The 18,046-nt window shown below is 35.1% G+C and overlaps 1 protein-coding gene across 1 annotated transcript in view; it reads right to left on the reverse strand.

The window, feature by feature from the left end:
- colec12 (collectin subfamily member 12) overlaps positions 1-18,046 on the reverse strand; it is a 126,083-nt gene that overhangs the window by 9,215 nt on the left and 98,822 nt on the right. The window contains exons 10-14 of the mRNA XM_088918159.1: positions 15,329-15,394; positions 10,257-10,341; positions 8,075-8,150; positions 4,118-4,213; positions 1,501-1,515 (exon numbers count right to left, since the gene is read on the reverse strand). Coding sequence (XP_088774285.1) covers positions 1,501-1,515; positions 4,118-4,213; positions 8,075-8,150; positions 10,257-10,341; positions 15,329-15,394 — 338 coding nt within the window. The remainder of the gene's footprint in view (positions 1-1,500; positions 1,516-4,117; positions 4,214-8,074; positions 8,151-10,256; positions 10,342-15,328; positions 15,395-18,046) is intronic.

Below are 18,046 nucleotides of genomic sequence, written 5' to 3' on the forward strand. Positions count from 1 at the left end.
TGTGTCCTTTGCAGGCAGACATATCCTGCTGAAAACCTGTAGTGCTTTGACTACATTTGCAAAAAGCCAATACTGGTCTGAACAAAAACAGGAATTGCCCTACCACAGTATGATGATGAGTAAGGTGATGGTAGTACAGCACCCTACTCAGACTCGTCAGGGTAATCTGTTTTCAACAGCAAGTGATTTTGGCAATTTATTTATTGAAACACCCTCATTGTATTTAAACACAGCATTTTGTTAGATAAAGAAGATACTTATCACATTGTGGTTTTACTGTTCACAGAGCCTGATTGTTTCTGGTGAAAAAACATGAAATATATCTTTTATGTTTTATATTAAAGTTTTCTCCATTTTGTGATATGAAGATGTTTGCGTTTGCATTAGTACAATAACAGTAAAAGTGCCCTATTTGTCCTTTAAGAGTTGATCTTATTATTAAACAGTTTCACATTACTTTACTTAAACTGACAATAGGAAAACCTTAATTTTTATTTGGTTGGCAGCTAAGGGGGAATTGCGAAAGATGTATTCAGTTGTCACATTGACCATCCACAGTATAGGAACAAGTAATAGGTTTATTCCATGCTGAAAAGAGAAGAAAGAAAACAACGTTTCGGCCGTGGAGCCTTCTTCAGGTGTGAGGGTTCAGGTGCTTCAGGTTCTTCACATCTAGAAAAGGCTCCACGGCCGAAACGTTGTTTTCTTTCTTTTCTTTTCAGCATGGAATAAACCTACAGTATTACTTGTTCCTTTGCAGCCTATGCATGCTGACACAGTTACCCTGTACTGTACCCATACTACTGTATACTATATGTACTGTATACAGACCCACTATTGCTAAAAAATCAGATGGTATATACTGTATATACCTGTAATAAGCATCAGCATAGTGTTTTCTCCAATTGTAATGACTTTATTAATACAGCTTAATTTGATTGAGAAGAAACTAAGCTTCAGCTTTAAGTAATTTAATTTGTTTATGGTCTTCAATTGTCATAATTCATGATAAACTATAAATATTAACCTTTTAATTGTAAACGACTGTCACATTTTGTTCATCATTAATATCATCTACTGTACTTTATTACTTTCTTATGTAGCTACAGTATGTTTTGTGCTATATAAGATAGATTGATAATAACTGTGAGTTTAAAACTTGTTACATAATAAGTTATATTTTCCAATAAAATTGTTTCTTTCTAAATTTTAACCCAATAATTTTAAAGTGCAGAACAGTTCAAAATGTGTAAGACTAATGCACAGCAGTATACATATTACATTATGCATAATTTGATTCTGTACTAGTTCCTGAACTGATTCTTATACCCTCAGTCTGAGTAAATAAACATAGTGAGCTTTTAGTTGGACGTTAACAGTCTTTACATTGCATAAACAAAGACCTGATATTCAGGTATCTTTTTACATCGTGTCAAACAATCATATAAAAGGGTGAAAAATAAAAAGTAAACATTTTTACCCATTCTCCAATTTTCTCACCTCATTCAATGAACCCTGTATGATAAATCAAATAGCAAATGTGTCAAGCCTTTATGTATAATGTATAACTTCGAAACATTACATTAGAATGCTCAAATACCAATTAAAAGTCTTCAGCAGCAGGAAAAGAAGTTTCATAAAACAAATACTAAAGTAGATATTCAATGTGGAAATAGTTCAGTAGATTACTTTTTTGCTTTTATGTAATATGTTTGCAACTACACCTGGACATAATAGTATTTGCTGATCTACCAATCAATTATATCCATTGTAAGGTCAAGAAAACATTGTAAGCTCTAAAATGTGCAATACTATGGTGTGATTTAACTCAATTCAGAACCTGATGTTAAATCCAAAGCAGAAGAAAGTAATTGTCACTAGATGGCACTAATAGCCTATATTTTAAGAGTTAAACTTTAGATTTATCATGTCTAGACAATATGACATACAAAATAAAACATAAAACAATTAAATTATAAATCAGTTTATTTTTTGTTTCTTTCTTGGGTCAAACAAATAGATATTTTCACAAATTTAGGTTACTAATGAAAAAACAATCTTCTTTCACCCACATGTGGATGCAGTTCGCAATTTCTTTGCATGATCTGTTTGAATTTGAATACATGCAAGCCCACGGAATTCTCACTAGATGCACATTTGTAATAGATCAATTATAAGATACAGAAGATAACAGTAATAACTGAAATTACATCTTGTGGAGTTTAGGTTATTGAAAGCTGCCTCTTAAAAGCATTAATGATCATGCTAAAGCAAGTTCAATGTACCTTCCTAAAATGTGCAGTATATACAGTGTACTTCAGAATTATTGGCACCCCTTGATTAATATGAAGACAAAAAGAAGTATAAAACAAATAATATTTCCAACATAAGGAATTAATTATCCTGAATTAATGATTCAATGGAATCAACCGAGACAAAAGAAATACATTATAAATTATTTTCCCCAAAATAAAAGAAACATTTACTGGCATCCCTCTTTTTAGTACTTGGTGGAGCCTCTCTTGGCAAGGATGATGGCGGTAAGTCTTTTCCTGTAATGTATCAGGTTGGTGAACACACTGGGAGGGCTCCTAGACCATTGCTCCATGCAGAACCTTTCCAGACCCTTGAGGTTTGTACTGTAGGTGTGTGCTTATGGGCAGCCCTCTTCAGGGCCACAGGTTTTCAATAGGGTTTAAATCAGGGGACTGGGAGCATTTCTTTGTTGATTTGAAGTGTGTTTTGGATCATTGTCATGTTAAAAAGATCCACTTCGGCCTAGATGCAGCCTCCTGGCAGAGGCGACCAGGTTTTTGGCCAAAATATCCTGGTACTTTTGATAATTCAAGATGCCATCGTTCTTAACAAGGGTCCCAGGACCACTGGCAGCAAAGCAGCCCCAGAGCATCAAAGATCACCCGCCATATTTTACAGTAGGTTTTTCAGTATATGCATCCTTCTTCTACACAAACATACCTGTGATGACTGTGGCCAAAAAGTTCAATTTTGATCTCATCTGACCACAGCACCCACTCCCAGTGCCAATAGCGTTCGGCAAACTCCAGGTGCTTCAATTTGTACCTCCACAACAGTAGGAGCTTTCTTCTGGCAACCCTTCCAAACAGCTTGTTGGCATGGAGGTGTCGTCTTATAGTCGTTTTTGAGACGGTATGACCCCAAGCTGCATCAATCCTTCTTTAACTAAAACCTTTGGATTTTTCTTTGTCACCCTCACCATCCTTCTCACTGTGCGTGGGGACAGGGGGCTTGCATGCTCTTCCTGGCAAATTAACCACTGTTCTAGTGTTGTTGAATTTTTTTAAAATTATTGCTCTGACAGTCGATATTGGTATTTTCAAGGTTTTACTTATGTTTTTGTACCCATTATTTTCTTTGTGAAGATCAGCAATGGTTTGCCTAATTTCTGTTGTTAGATCTTTGACCTTCTCCATGCTGAAGTATGAGAAAAGGTTTTTCTGTGCCTGTTATACCCTAGGGAAACAGGAAGTCACTAAAGTACAGATATTAGCTCCTTAAGACAAAAGTGAACTCGAACAAGTATAAAAATATTATTTTTTCAGATGTGTTTGATTGCATTTGAAAGGACCTTGAAAGGTGCCAGTAATTTTGACTATTAATTACTATTTTGGCTAGTAATTTTCACCTATGACTTTCGGGTAAAACAGCATTACTTGTTTACAATTGAACCTTCAAATGAAATGTTTTAGGAAAAAAGGGACAAGTATTCCCCTAACATATGAGTATTAAATATCTGTCATTATCTATGTGGTTTATTTTATTATGACTTTTTTCTTCATATTTATCAAGGGATGCCAATAATTCTGTATCGGTAAGATACCTGACAAAAAGTTGCTTGACTTGAAAACATTTGATTAAATGCCTCACAACATTCACACATATTTCTAAAAAAACAAATAGAGACATAAATGCAAGCGAAGAAAAAAATAGAAATTTACTGAATAACTGCACCTCTTCAATTTTTAATTTGGACAAACTAAATCCACTTTTGTACTAAATTAGTAAATCAGTAAGAAAAAATCTTTCAAGCTTTTTTATTTTAGAAAAATCAAATCCTATTCAACTGCAGTGTACCTACCTTATTTAAGACATTGCTGACTTCACTGGCAAAATCTCTTGAGCAAACCTCGAGATGGAATATTTTGCCACAGTTTGATACACATGCTCCAAGAAGCTTCAAAATAGAGAAAAGAAGTACAGTATATAGACATGGGATGTTTTTTTTTACTGTAACATAAGTTCATTAAAAAATCATCATCATAAACTACATTGATATTTTATGTGAACAGTTATACACCCTTTTCAAAAGCAAACTGAATTTTTCTTCTATTACTTTGGTACATAAAACTCTCCTGATAAGATCTCTCTCCCATGAGGAGTAAAACCTATGCATAGTTTGCACACAACATCCAATAGTGCGTCACCATCAGTTTCTGTCTTTTTAGTCTTAATCACCTCCGCAAGTACCTGTATACAGGGAAAACCCTCTTATAAATCTTATCCTGTATGCATGTTCCTTGGGGTTAAGGTCAGCGGCCAGCAAAAGCTGAAATTTATTAGTAGGTTGACTTTATGCAATCTGTGCAGAGGATAAATTTAACAGCGCATTTGGATAGCTTTTGATTAAAGCAAGGCTTCCTATATTTTAATTCTTACAATAAAATGAGCACAAAATGCCAAGGCTGTTAATAATTTATTTACAGTAAATTTGCTAACTATCCATCAATCTAGTTCTCACCTGCAAAAAAACATGAAAACATTGTCCAATTACAAATGTTTAAAAACATGATGACAATCAATTTACTGCCAATGTAGCTTATTAAGTTATGAACTAATGAAGTGTAACACAGCTTAATAAAAGACTACAAAAAAGTAGCTCTTTCTCAGTTTGACTAAATAAAGTGGTCAGCCAAATGTAGTTTTAGCATTAAAAAACCATTCACATAGAAAAATACACAATTACCTGAAACTTAAAACTAAACTGTTAGGAACTTCACCACTGGCCAGACCACATTAACATTAATGTTTTGTTATGGTAATGTATGAGCTTGTGAAATAATATAAATGCTAAGAAGGAGGAAAGCCATTTTATAACAACTGGCTCTGGAACAATAAAATGTTAATAGTAGGAGCAAGCTAAAACTCTTAAAAGCCATGCAAAAAATCGTGTTTAACACATATCTAAAGTTTTAAAATAATCAGAGCTGGACTGCAAATATTACAGTGAATCACTGTCTCCCCTTTCCAAATGTCAGTAATTCTACACCTTCCAGGGAAGCCACAGTATGTGGAAAAATACTGCAAAACCCTGTAAACAAAGACAATGACCTAGCACATTGCTTTTAAGCCACACATACAACATTTCTCAATGCAGCCTTTTGGTATTAAGCTTTGAACAACTATAAATAGGCACAGATTTCATACTTAAAAACTCACACAAGTAAGCAACATAAGCATCTTACACCATTCATAACTAACCAAAATTCTCACCTAGTCTTGTTAACAAATTTTCATTTAATGTAAATTACAATCAAGCTACTGTTAATTAATTTGTAACACAGATCCCATCCTAAGACTATTTACAGTGTTAATACAATTCACTTCTTTAAAATCACACTACAGGACACTAAGTAGGTCTTCCAAGTTTCCCCTGTCAAATAATTTGTTAGGACCAAATGTGTTTTTAGGAAGAGTCTACATTAGTCAATAACAACACCATTCCTGAGTTGTAAACCACTTTACTGTTCTAATGATTGCATACGTAGTGCATTAATTGATTATGTCTGTAGGGTTTCCTATAATCTGCTCTATAACAGATTTTCAAGGCTTCATGACCTAACTAAAACAATTTTTTAAATTCAGTTTAAAATTTAATATAGACATTTAGGTTGAGTTGTAAGGGCTACTGAGGCACTTCTGTGCTGCAGTCACTGTGGTTAGATGACGCATGTCTACATAAGAATCACTGGGAGCTCCTTCAACTAAACTGCGAATTAACCTATTACAAATTATTGTTGTGTCTACTGAAATGATTATTTGTTCCCTTTGCCTGTCACCTCCCTCCCAATTGTAATACTCATCAATATGGCTCTGTAATAAGACACTTTTACCAGAAAGCAAAAGACAAGTATCAAAATGTGCACCTGGTAAAGCCATCTGACAGTTTTTACAGTGCAAATCCCAAAATGCCAACAAGAGAGATTAGCACCATTTGAAAATGAGAGGAGGCTTTCACTGACAATACATCAAGTTCCCAGAGGCCCGGCAAGATCACAGATCACTGTCATGCAGAAAACAGAAGATACTTTAATGAAATACATTCACTCAAACCAGGCTGGACTCAGTGTATCACAACCTTGTTAATCTAGGTAACGGTTGGCTAATGAATCCTACTGAATCAGAGGGAAAATGCTTTGTATTCGTCTTCAACAGTATCTTTACGCACAGTGGCTATCAAAATTATTCACCCCCCCCCCCTTGGACTTTTTTTTACAATTCATTGTATTACAATACGGAATCATAATGTATTTAATGGGATTTTTGCCATTGATTGACACAAAACAGTCTACATATATTCCTAATGTAATTATAAATATAAAACAGAAAATAACCAATTTAATTAGTATTCATCCCCTTTGCAATGACACACCTAATTAGGCTATCATGAAACAAACTGTCTTGAAAACTTTCATTATCTGTGAATGGAGTCCACCTGTGTGCAGTTAAGTTACTTCACATGGGTTCAGGTGAAATACACCTACAGTATCTCTGAGTCCCACTGCTGATTAGCACAGCTTCCAACAAAAACAACATCATGAAGACACAGAAAAATTCAAAGCATATCTGGGATAAGGTTATTGAAAAGCATCACGGGAAGGGTGTAAGAAAAGTCCATTATAAAGAAACAGTGAAAATAAGGCACATCTGTGTCTTACAGGAACAGGGTGTCTTCAAAAACAGAGTATCCAGGCTAGAAGGGCACTACTCAGGAAGGCCACCAAGAGGCCTATGAAAACTCTAGAGAAATTACAGTCTCCCACTTCTGAGGTGGGAGAAGCTGTGCATATGACAACGATAGCCTGGGTGCTTCACAAATTTAGATTTAAATTTAAATCTAAATCTTAAATTTTTAGGGAAGAGTTACAAAACAAAAACCATTGCTGGAAAAAAACTCACATCAAATCTCCACTACAGCTTGCCATGAGGCATATGGGAGACTCTTAGAACAAGTGGAAGAAGATTCTATGATCTGATCCGATCAAAATTGCACATCATCCTGTGAACATCATGCCTACAATGAAACACAGTGGTGGCTGCATCATGCTATGGGGATACTTTGCTGCATCAGAGCCTGGAAGATTTGTGAAGAGAAGGGAAAATGGATGCAGCAAAGTACAGAGCAATCCTGGAAGAAAACCTGTTGGAGTCTGCAAGGGACCTGGGATCTGGGAGAAGCTTCATCTTCCAACATGGCAATGACCCAAAACGTACAGTCAAAGCCACAGTGAAGTGGCTTAAAAACCAAAAAGTCAATGTTTTGGAGTGACTTAATCAAAGCTTGGAATTTAATCCAATCGAGAATCTGTGGCAGGATATTAAAATTGCTGTTCACGAACGGTCCCCATCTAACTTAAGGGAGCTTGAGCAATTGCAAAGAAGAATGGGTAAAATATGTCCAGATGTGCAAAGCTAGTACAGACCTATCCAAGAACACTCATTCGTTTCTGCCGAACAGTCTCTACCAAATATGGGCTCAAGGCAGACGAATACTTCTGCAATCAGTTATTTTCAATTTCATATATATAATTAATTTAGGATTAATTTAAAATTAATTCTGTATAATCTTTTTCACTTTGTGTGGATTAAATACATTATGATTCCATATTGTAACAGAATATGAAAAGGTCCAAGGGGGGTGAATATGTATGATACCCACTGTGTACATCATTATTATTTCATAGGTCACAAAAGGTTAGATAATTAATAGTAAATGCACAAGATGCATCTCTTCAACAGACTGTGTGGAGTGACTTACAGTGAGCGCTTGCATAGCAACATGAGGATCCTTGTGGTTTACTCTTCTCATTATAGACCGAAGGCATTCCTTTGGCCTGAAAAACAAATGGGAGGAAACCCACATAAAAGAAGCAGAATAACTACGATGAAAAATACACAAACACAACATAACAGCCAGTCCATACAAAAGCAGCTGAATTTTGTGAAGCTTACAATTTTAACATATCCCATCAAAAGATATTTTTTGTTTATTTTGGTACACAGTACAAAATCCTATTATTTATCATCTACACACTTCCAAAATTATTTTTAAAGATAATTATGGGCTAGATAAGAAAGGCATAACAATCAATCTTTTATTTCAGCCTTCGAACTGCTAAGTCATGCCAGTGTCATGACACATGCAGACAAATGGGTAGACGATAAAAGATGAAAACTCTTTCTTGCACATATTTTGTTATTGTTGTGTTCAGCAACAACAAGGAGGCCATATAGATGACCAAAAGGCTTTGATGACTTTCTGAAATAATTTCAACAACTTCCACTTACAGTAGGTTAGACTATACTATACTGTAAATAAAGCTGATTGTTTTTACTAGCTCTTGTTAGCCAAAGGTTCACATGTTCAATCAGGGACCTACAGAGTTAGTGGATAAAACCATAAACACCAGATGTTATACATCTCAGTTTATTGCTGCTTGTCTCAACAATGTGTTTACTATGCACAGCAATTTTTCATAGTAACAACAACGAAAATGCCTGCAGGACTAGGACCCTCCCTTAACTAAGATGAAACTTCACAGCACAAGTGAAATATTTAATAGCAGTATACTTTCAGGTCAGACTGCAGCGCTATTGTCTAACTGTAAGAGGACACTGTGATGCCAACTGAACCCGTTTCTGACTCATTCATTTTCCAGAGGGACAAATTAAAAAAAAAATTCAATGTTAGGAAAAGGCATAAGAAAAGCAAAAGTTTTAAAAAAAATGTTTCATATTCAAGAATAGGGGCTTCTAACTCCAGCATCTGTATGATAGATTACAGGTAACCATTGTGAAGATCACTTCTGTGAAATCCTGTTTTAAGTTACAGAATCAGATCAAGTTTCAATGCACCAATCTATATTTGGTTGTGCCTTGGGTTTACACAAACTTCTACTTCATGCAAATAGAAGGGCTAATTTTAGAACCTGTAGTGGTGCGCTTTCGAGTTTCTACGTTTGTAGTGACGTATCCACACTGTCAATGTACAGTAGACCAGGACTGGCAACACTATCTTCCAACACTGGAAAAACATGGTTTTAAAAATGCTTGCCATGCAGTGGCTGATGTAGTGCCAGCTTCTAGAGTTCACGTGGCTGGTGTTATTGAATTAAAAGTTTCACAGATTTCTCTTTCCAGACACACAAACCAAAGACACACCAGCCTTTGGGAATGGAACTTCAGATTACAAGAAAAGACCATAACACCTGACTGTGTGTAATTGTCAGATGTTAAACTGTCATGCAATTCTTTCACAATATAAAGATCAGTCATAATGATAGAGTGATGTTCTTTTTTCCCCCCATCATGAGGGGACATCTCCTTATGGTCTGGTCATATTTGGTCTGGTTTAGTCATGGTCTGGTTTACTTGGTCAGTCTTCCACCTGGCAAATCAAGATGACTTGACAAGCTTTGAAAACTTTAAAACCCACACTGGATTCATGCCAAAGACTATGGGTTGACAAAAAAAACAGATGTAAAATTAATTGAAACGTAATTCTTCAGGAGAGACCCTACTGTGGGGGTTTTCCCCTATGTATAATGACTACATATCTGGATCATGAAGAAAACAAGAGAGCTCTACTTTTTTGACATTTGAGAAGGAGAACCTGCCTGAATTTGATTACCTCTGACACAGCTAAAGTATTTAGAGAAAATGTATTGAGCAATTAAAGAAAAGGGGAGGAAATTAGTCTTTAAAAATTAACATTACAATGAAAAGACTGCTATGTAACGTAAAGCACAGATACTTTTTTATAATTTTACATCAAGGTTATAATTAATAAATGCCATACAGTAAGTGCTTTTGCACTGCCATTAGCTATTGTATATATACATTGCTATTGCTATTATATTATATGTATAGAACCGCCGGCATACACTTAGGATTAATATAATACATCACACAAAATAGAACCATGAATAAATTATACTCACCCTGTACGTGACTGTCCTACTTTATCACAGATATCCAGTATGAGGCCCCAGTCCTCAGCAGTGTTCATCTCACTGGTTGCTTTCTCTGGTGAACAAGAATGTGAACACATATTCAGGAGTTTAAAGCTTCTCTGACACGAACTGTATATTGAAAGTTCAATGCACAAATGCCATGCTACACAGAATCCAATATTACAGCGTTTAACCAGCAATCCTAGATGGACAAACCTGCCTCTCCAGATTTATGTTACTTGTCTGCAAGCCAAAATGTAGTAAAAACTGAGAACTGCAAAGACCAAAAGTGTAGCATCCAGCTTGGATTGAACTTAAGCCACCAAAATGAAGGAAATCACTTCAGATGTATCAAGGCAATGATAAGAATCTTCTGTAACTGCAAATACATGCTATCAGCTTGCGCTAAAGACATTATCTGCCTTACAGCAATCACAATCTTAGTGTTAATGACTCAAATTTGATTTCTTTTTTGCATGGCTCAGACAGAAAGAAAAATATATTTACTGCAATCAAACCAACATAATATGCGGTGTAAAACTTATGCTTGGTATATTAATTAAACAAACACATCTGCAGTGTTACTGAATTTTGATTAAAGGTACACCGGAATGGCTAAACAAAAAGAAAGTGAATGTCCTTGAATGGCCCAGTTTGAGTCCTGACTCGAATTTGACTGTTAATCTGTGGCGAGACATGAAAATTGCTGTACATAAACAATCCCCAAAAAGCCAGACAGTGGTTGAACTCGTTTGCAAAAAAGAATGGACAAAACTGGCAGCATTCTGGTTTGCAAAGCTGGTAGAGACTTTTCCAAAAAGACTTGTAGATGTACTTGCTGCTAAAGGTGCTTCCATCAGATATTGATTCGGGGGATGAATTCTTATGCAATCAACATATTTTAGTTTTTTATGTCTTTCATCGATAAAATTGGAAAGAGGTAAATATTTTACGGGGAACTGTATGTTAAATACAAAACAGTCCCTACTGTTCGCCATCTCTACAAGGACATAAGAGTAAGACCTCTTGCACTTGACAGCTTTCCATCACCTACTGGACTAATGGAAATCAAGAATCATTATGCCTCTGTGTTGCATCTTTGGAAAGAATCAGTCCCCTCTTGATCCTAAATGAAATGTTACAATTTATTGTATCCTTTTTGACATACGCTCTCTTTTTCCTAGGAAAGAATAAATAAATAAGAAATATCACAAATGAGAGCACCATCTAGTTGATGGCTGGTAAGTGACTGATAAGACAATATCATCCAATCATTTCATAAAGAAAGCCAAGTATTGACGTCAACAATATGGCCATGCTGCTAGTTCCAGACTCCCACAACCCACTTTTCTTTGTGTAAGAAGTGCCACCTGTTCGGTCTTGAAAATTTGTAAAATTTTTTTTACTGTAATCTGTATTTCACTGCTGGTTCTGTTTGACAACTTTGAGAATACTTGAATCAAACAAAGAATACCGGACAGTCAAGACAGAAAAAAAAAGTTTTTAACTTATCAGTGCAGGTCATTGCTTTAAAGGCCACACAGGGACTACACTGAAATGAAAATGTACAGTATCACACTTGGCTGTTCATTGTGTGATATGTCTTGTTTGAAAACACCTGTATAGTAACACACACTACCGATAAGCAAAATGAAGGGAAACTGCAATTTTTAAATTTTGGAGTTAGAAAGAAGCACATTGATGAGTGCATTTCAAACCACAATTAAAGTAAAATGTACACAGAAACTTGTAAATTTCTGCGATTCAGGACAAGGCAACAAGACGTCTGGTGACAAGTTGCGGCCTTACTACATTTTAAAGCAGGCCTGTGAATATATCTTTTTTAATCTAATAGAAATATTGCTCTCGATTTTGAGATGGTTTTGACAACAAATACTACCAACTTGTTAACTCCGTATGTAGATCACATTAGAACATTTCTGCAGTAAAATGTCTGCTGTTCAACCTCATACATAGCATTACATTAGTAATTACAAAGACTAGTAAGCAAGAAGGTCTCAATTTGTGTCACAATTTGTGGGAACTCTTGCTCTCTCCCATGGCGAAACCAGGGGTTTGTGACAACATCGCAACTTTTACAAAGTTCATGATTTTGTGCTTAATTTGAAACTTGTAAAAATAAATTATAACTTCAATGAATTTATTTTGTGACCGAGATTTAAGAACCAATCTGAGAAATTGGGACTGCAGTTCCCTTTTAAACAATCAGTCAAGCCTCCTCAGTTTTTGCAATATGCATTTTTTGTATATCAGAATGTACTGATGTAAACTTTCATAGACTCATTTTTGCCCAGTTGGGACTCAGACAAACCCACTATACAATCACTGTGGAAACACCTACTTGTGACAGCCTGGTCCGTCTGTTCTAACACATCAGTAGTTCCAGGGATAAAAAAACAGATGGTAATTCTTTAGATTTCCAAAAAAGATTCAAAGATTCAATGGGAAAACATTTTGGAGAGTTCAAAATCAATTTTTTGTATAAATGCAAAGTCAATGCCATGTAGTGATCATTACAATTCTGCATGTACTGTATGTAATCAATATATACTGTATGTACTGTATAATATACTGTATATACATACAGTGCCATACACCTACTGTGGATGTGTTACAGTAAGAACTTGAAAGCAGTGATTGGTTGGCTACCAACTGATTTTGAAATTGCTTATTTTAAAAAAAATCTTATTTTGACATACATACACAGAACTGTATGGTGATATAAAGACTTGTTTATTAAATTCATATTGTTTGCAGAACACTACACAGAATACAGATTTCAAACCCATAACGTCCTGCTACAGATATGTGCAAACCCCAGGAAAGAAAAAAAGAAAATTAAAAACTGAACAACCACTTCTGTTTGGTACTTTAGCAGTCTAAACTGAACACAGAATACTTATTGTGATATGAGAGGAAATGTTTAATGTTTATTCCTTTTTATTAAATGGAATTGGAGACTATGCAACAACAAGATTTAATAATAATTCAGACAGCGGCATCCCGATAGTAAGTTGAGCATTAATACAAGCCTTTTCTGATTTCTAATTAATATACAGTAGGTCAATTTTGAGTTAAGAGTGTATTTAATACAACTAAGAATTTGTCCATTTACTTCTCTTATAATTATGTAATATTGCCACCCTCTAGTGGTACACAAGAGACCATTTTCCTCCTAAGTACTGCAGACCATTAAAGCCATTACACAGTTAAAATTTAAAAGAAAAAGAGAATGCACACAGACGTTGAGTGCTGTCCACAGAAGTTGATCAAAAATCATAAAATGAGCAGGATGCACACTTTCTTCTCTATAAAAATTTATTATGTGCTGTTGATGTTTTGCACACAAAGACCTACCTGTACATCATAACATTCTCAATTATTCATTTTCTCAGTTAAAGCTAATCGTGCCTTTTTCAGTTAAATATGTAAACACGGAGAATGTCCACAACTGTACTAAATGGGGTGATTTTAACATTGTATTTAAAAACCGAAGCAATCTGAATTTTCTATGTCAGTACTTCGATACACAATGTAATTAACACTAACATCATTTTTCTAAATAGTTATTGATCTGCAAAAAAACTGTATTTACAGAAAGTTTTTAAACTTCACTGTATGTTTTGCATGGCTGAACTTTGTACCATCTTTGAGTGAGCAGTTTATTAGTATATGTGTTTGGTATAGCAGATATTTTTAATGTTATGTAAAAAATAGATTATTTTTAAGAATTATTATGTGTGACTTAATATGCTGTTTGGTATGTTTTTATAACTTATCGGCACAACTCATTATTGATTGATTGAGAAATAAAGTTTCCCTTCACATGCATATTTTCAAACATGCTATTCATCTTTTACAACTTGTAACAATAATTTAAAAGAAAACATGTATACAAGGACATTCTCCAACAGGTAAATAAAATCCCATGCAGGCTGCAAAGAGCTTTCTTTTTTTGAAAGCGCACTCTTTTATTTTAAAAAGTGTGGTTTTCAGAAAACGTTGTTGCTATAGAAAATGTTTAGATGCTGGGGACTACATAATACTTGCATTCATGTTAGATTTGTACCAGGAAAATGTAACGTCGCAAAGGAGTCGCAAATTAACATTAGCTACAAAAAAATCGTTTATTTACATGTATGAAAACAATACTTTAATTGTAAAGTATAACAACTCCTGTTATTATACTGTATACTTCTGCGTGGCACTAAATAAAAATATAGGATATACCCGACAGATAACAGAATGCTGTATTCGAGGTTTGAGAACTTATGTTTTTGGTCTTCTATTTAATTGATCATAGCCTTCATTTTAAACTTTTTTTTCAGAAGCATGATTTCGTATCATTCGACTGAATTATACAGTACCTTCATATGCATAGTGTCTGGGGTGTGGGACAGCCAAGTAGCTTTCTGCGTTGCCTGTGGTGAATCCCAACAGATGTGAACGGATACTTAGCGCTGACAGTAGGATTCACTGTTTATTTTTAATCTGATCTCAAACAAGTAGCCAGGAATTAATACTTTGCACTAACTGCTTTTTCTTCAGAATAATGCAAGGCTATTTCTTCTGCTAAGAGTGCCACCGCGAATCTACTGTACTATTGCAGCGTCATTGTAATACCACAGTGGTCATGTGCTGATGCGAAACAAAATCACTGTTTCTGACTCCCTGAAATCCCGATGATAATATCGGGTTTATTTCACAAAGGACAAATAAACGATACATTTTAAGATACACAATTTTACTTTCAAAAGATTCCCCTCAAACTGCTCACAATTGAAATCGACATGTATTAAACTGCTATAATATAAAAGACTCTACTAGGGACCTACAGAGTGAAACAATTTAAAAAGGTACAACGGGCAATAACAGTACGCACTTCTAATTATTTGCTGGCGAGTTTTAAAGTTAAATATTCGAATTATGCTGTAATCCAGAGAATTATACATGGAAGATATCCCAGAAACACCAGACAGGAGAAAACAAAACAAAAGCCGGCTCAGAAGCTACATGACAGCTAATAATAGGTAACTTACCCACATCTTGGTCAAATGGATTAGATGTAAAGAGAGGCATTGCAGAAATTAAAACTACAGCTTCGTCTTTTTATATTTTTTCACTCGATTCTCCAGGCAGCAGTTATTAAATAAATTCATACATAAATAAAAACTGACAAATCCAGACAGAGGCTCAGTATTGAGTCACACAGACACTCCTGCAGGAGCAACTAAGCATTGTGGGAAACGGGGTGTCTGTCTGATTGCCTGGTTCGGTAAAATGAAGTCATGCACACGTTTCGGTCTTTTTGTTCTTACACAGTTTTACAGATGCTTCATAGTTTGTTTGTTTTTCATCTTTAACATCGCTGTTGATATTGTCAGACCCTTATGTTTCGAGGTTCCTATCCGAACGAGCGGAGCAACTACAATCCTTATTTTGAAATAGAGCTGTTTTTTTGCAGTCAGGTGATCCAATCAGATGACCTGCGAGCTTTTGTTATTTGGACTTTTAAAATTAGATCGATATGACTGAGTTTGAATGAGGGCGTGGTGTGCATGATTTAATGTAATTGTTGCGATTGTAAAAACAGATTTTTTAAAAATGCTGAAATTCTGCATGATTTGCTGGCTCTGGTGGCTCTGCTATATACAGTATACATACTGTACTGTATATATTTTTTCCAGAATTTGACCCAGTTTTGACTGACTGGCTTTATCGGATTATAATGCTGATTTCTGTTTCATTATTGATAGGAGAATATAAAACCTTACATAACGAAATAAAGAATGATTCCATATTTAAATATTTTACAGAAAGTAGGTCATGTTAATTATTTTAATACAACATTTACAATTGCCTGTTATAAACCTTTATTACACATGTAACTATACAACATCAAGAGACCTTTACGTTATTTTTCAGGCCATTTGCGATATTTACACCAAGATTTTCGGTTTATGTCGTGTTTATCTATATTGCTATGCGCTTTTGTCATGCTTTCAATGTATGGTTTATTACTTTGCTTTGACCGTGACAGTATACATCTCTAAGAATAAGGCTTTGAAATCAGTACAGAATATGAAGCACCAGATCTACTTTTTGTGTCCACACTACTGTATTGTAGCATGTTATTAATCTGATTCTGGTTAGTCGCCTTGAGACTAGGGGGCAGTATAGCTCGGTACAGACATTTTTCATCTGCCTTCGTCCTAGTATTCCGCATACCAAGTATTTAAATAGTCAAATTTTATGGAATCTTAACTCTCAGTGGTTAGATAATATTTTGTTTTTAAACAAGGAAAGCTTCATTTCCTAAGGTAGACGTTTGAGAAACTCAATCATAGGTTTCTGTTAACATCCCTTGTTTCGAAAATAACCTTATTCTGTCTCTTTTTAAAAAGGTTTTAAGATGACAGTTTGTGTAGAGAAAACCAAAGTGGGCATGGAATTAATCTTTTTTTCTAAACATTGGAGGATATAGGGGACTGCACTAGCAGAATCTTTACAGGAAATCAAAGGTGAAATGTGACTTCATAGATGAAAAACATAACTTTAGGGTAAAGGAACAAATGTGTTCTCAAATAATATATGTTAGGAATAAATCGAGTGCTATAAGTTCAACACGGAATTTGTGTTTTTTATGTGTAATTACATTGGTATTGCACAGAACGTCAGAGTAGTCAAGGAGGACTGGGACTGTAGTGCATGTAAATGAACAAACAGTGAATCTTTAAAGCTAGAAATGACAAATTAACTGACTTTGAAAGCAAATATTACTTGAAAATCAATTTTAAAGTAGCACAATAGAACCCAAATAGTCTTCAAATATAAAACCTTATTAGTTTTGTTATTATTCTGTTCCTTATATTAATTGCACAGTCTGCTGAATTTTAATAACAATGACATCAGCCTTGTAGAATATTTATTTACTATATTTACTTTACTATTATTAAATTTACAGTAGCTTTAAAAATACCAGAACAATGTGTGGTGGATTTTGTATGTTAATCCTAATGTTTATACTTACATTTTGGTATCCCCAACTTTCTTATAAAATCCCATATATAGAGAGCCAAAGGAGGAGTTGTGGTAGCTCAGATGGCAAGGGTGTCTCACTCCTGACTAGAAGGTCCTAGGTTCAATCCTAGGTAGGGGCAAGCAATATAGCTTGCTCTAATTCCTTCCAGACAGCTCCCAGGTCTGCTTAATCCTTCTGGGAATAATAGGCTGGTTGGAGCACCATGGCATGATGCTGACCACATTACCAGCACCTCTGGTGTCGGGTAGTTGAGGACAAATGGTGGTGCTTTCCCCCCCCCCCATGGCCTTTTATAGCCAAAGTCAGTTAAAAAGTATTATATTTTTTCGGTTTCCCTTACAAGATATACATTATTTTTCCACTGCTTGGCAATAGCAGGTACATAGGCAGGGATGTGAAACAAATGTTGTTCTATCTTCTCCACTGCAGTCCCTAAAGCTACGTTTTACTGTATATCACTGAATAGATACTGACCTCCTTTGTAATATCCCACAGATGTTTCAGGATTTTTTAAACATGATGGTAGCACAGTGTGTTGTCCTTTTATTGGAAAGTTGGAACTGTGTTTCTGTAGAGTCAAATTATGAGTACACCCAGGGGCGGATTAAGGGGATCAGAGGCCCTAGGCTACACGTTGTTACAATATTGTAGATATTTGGAATGAACACATAGAAAGAGGGACGTTATTGGTGGTTCTTTTTCACTCTAACTCTGA

Source organism: Atractosteus spatula, chromosome 6 (assembly GCF_055471065.1).
Source record: "Atractosteus spatula isolate fAtrSpa1 chromosome 6, fAtrSpa1.hap1, whole genome shotgun sequence".
NCBI classification, from domain to species: domain Eukaryota; kingdom Metazoa; phylum Chordata; class Actinopteri; order Semionotiformes; family Lepisosteidae; genus Atractosteus; species Atractosteus spatula.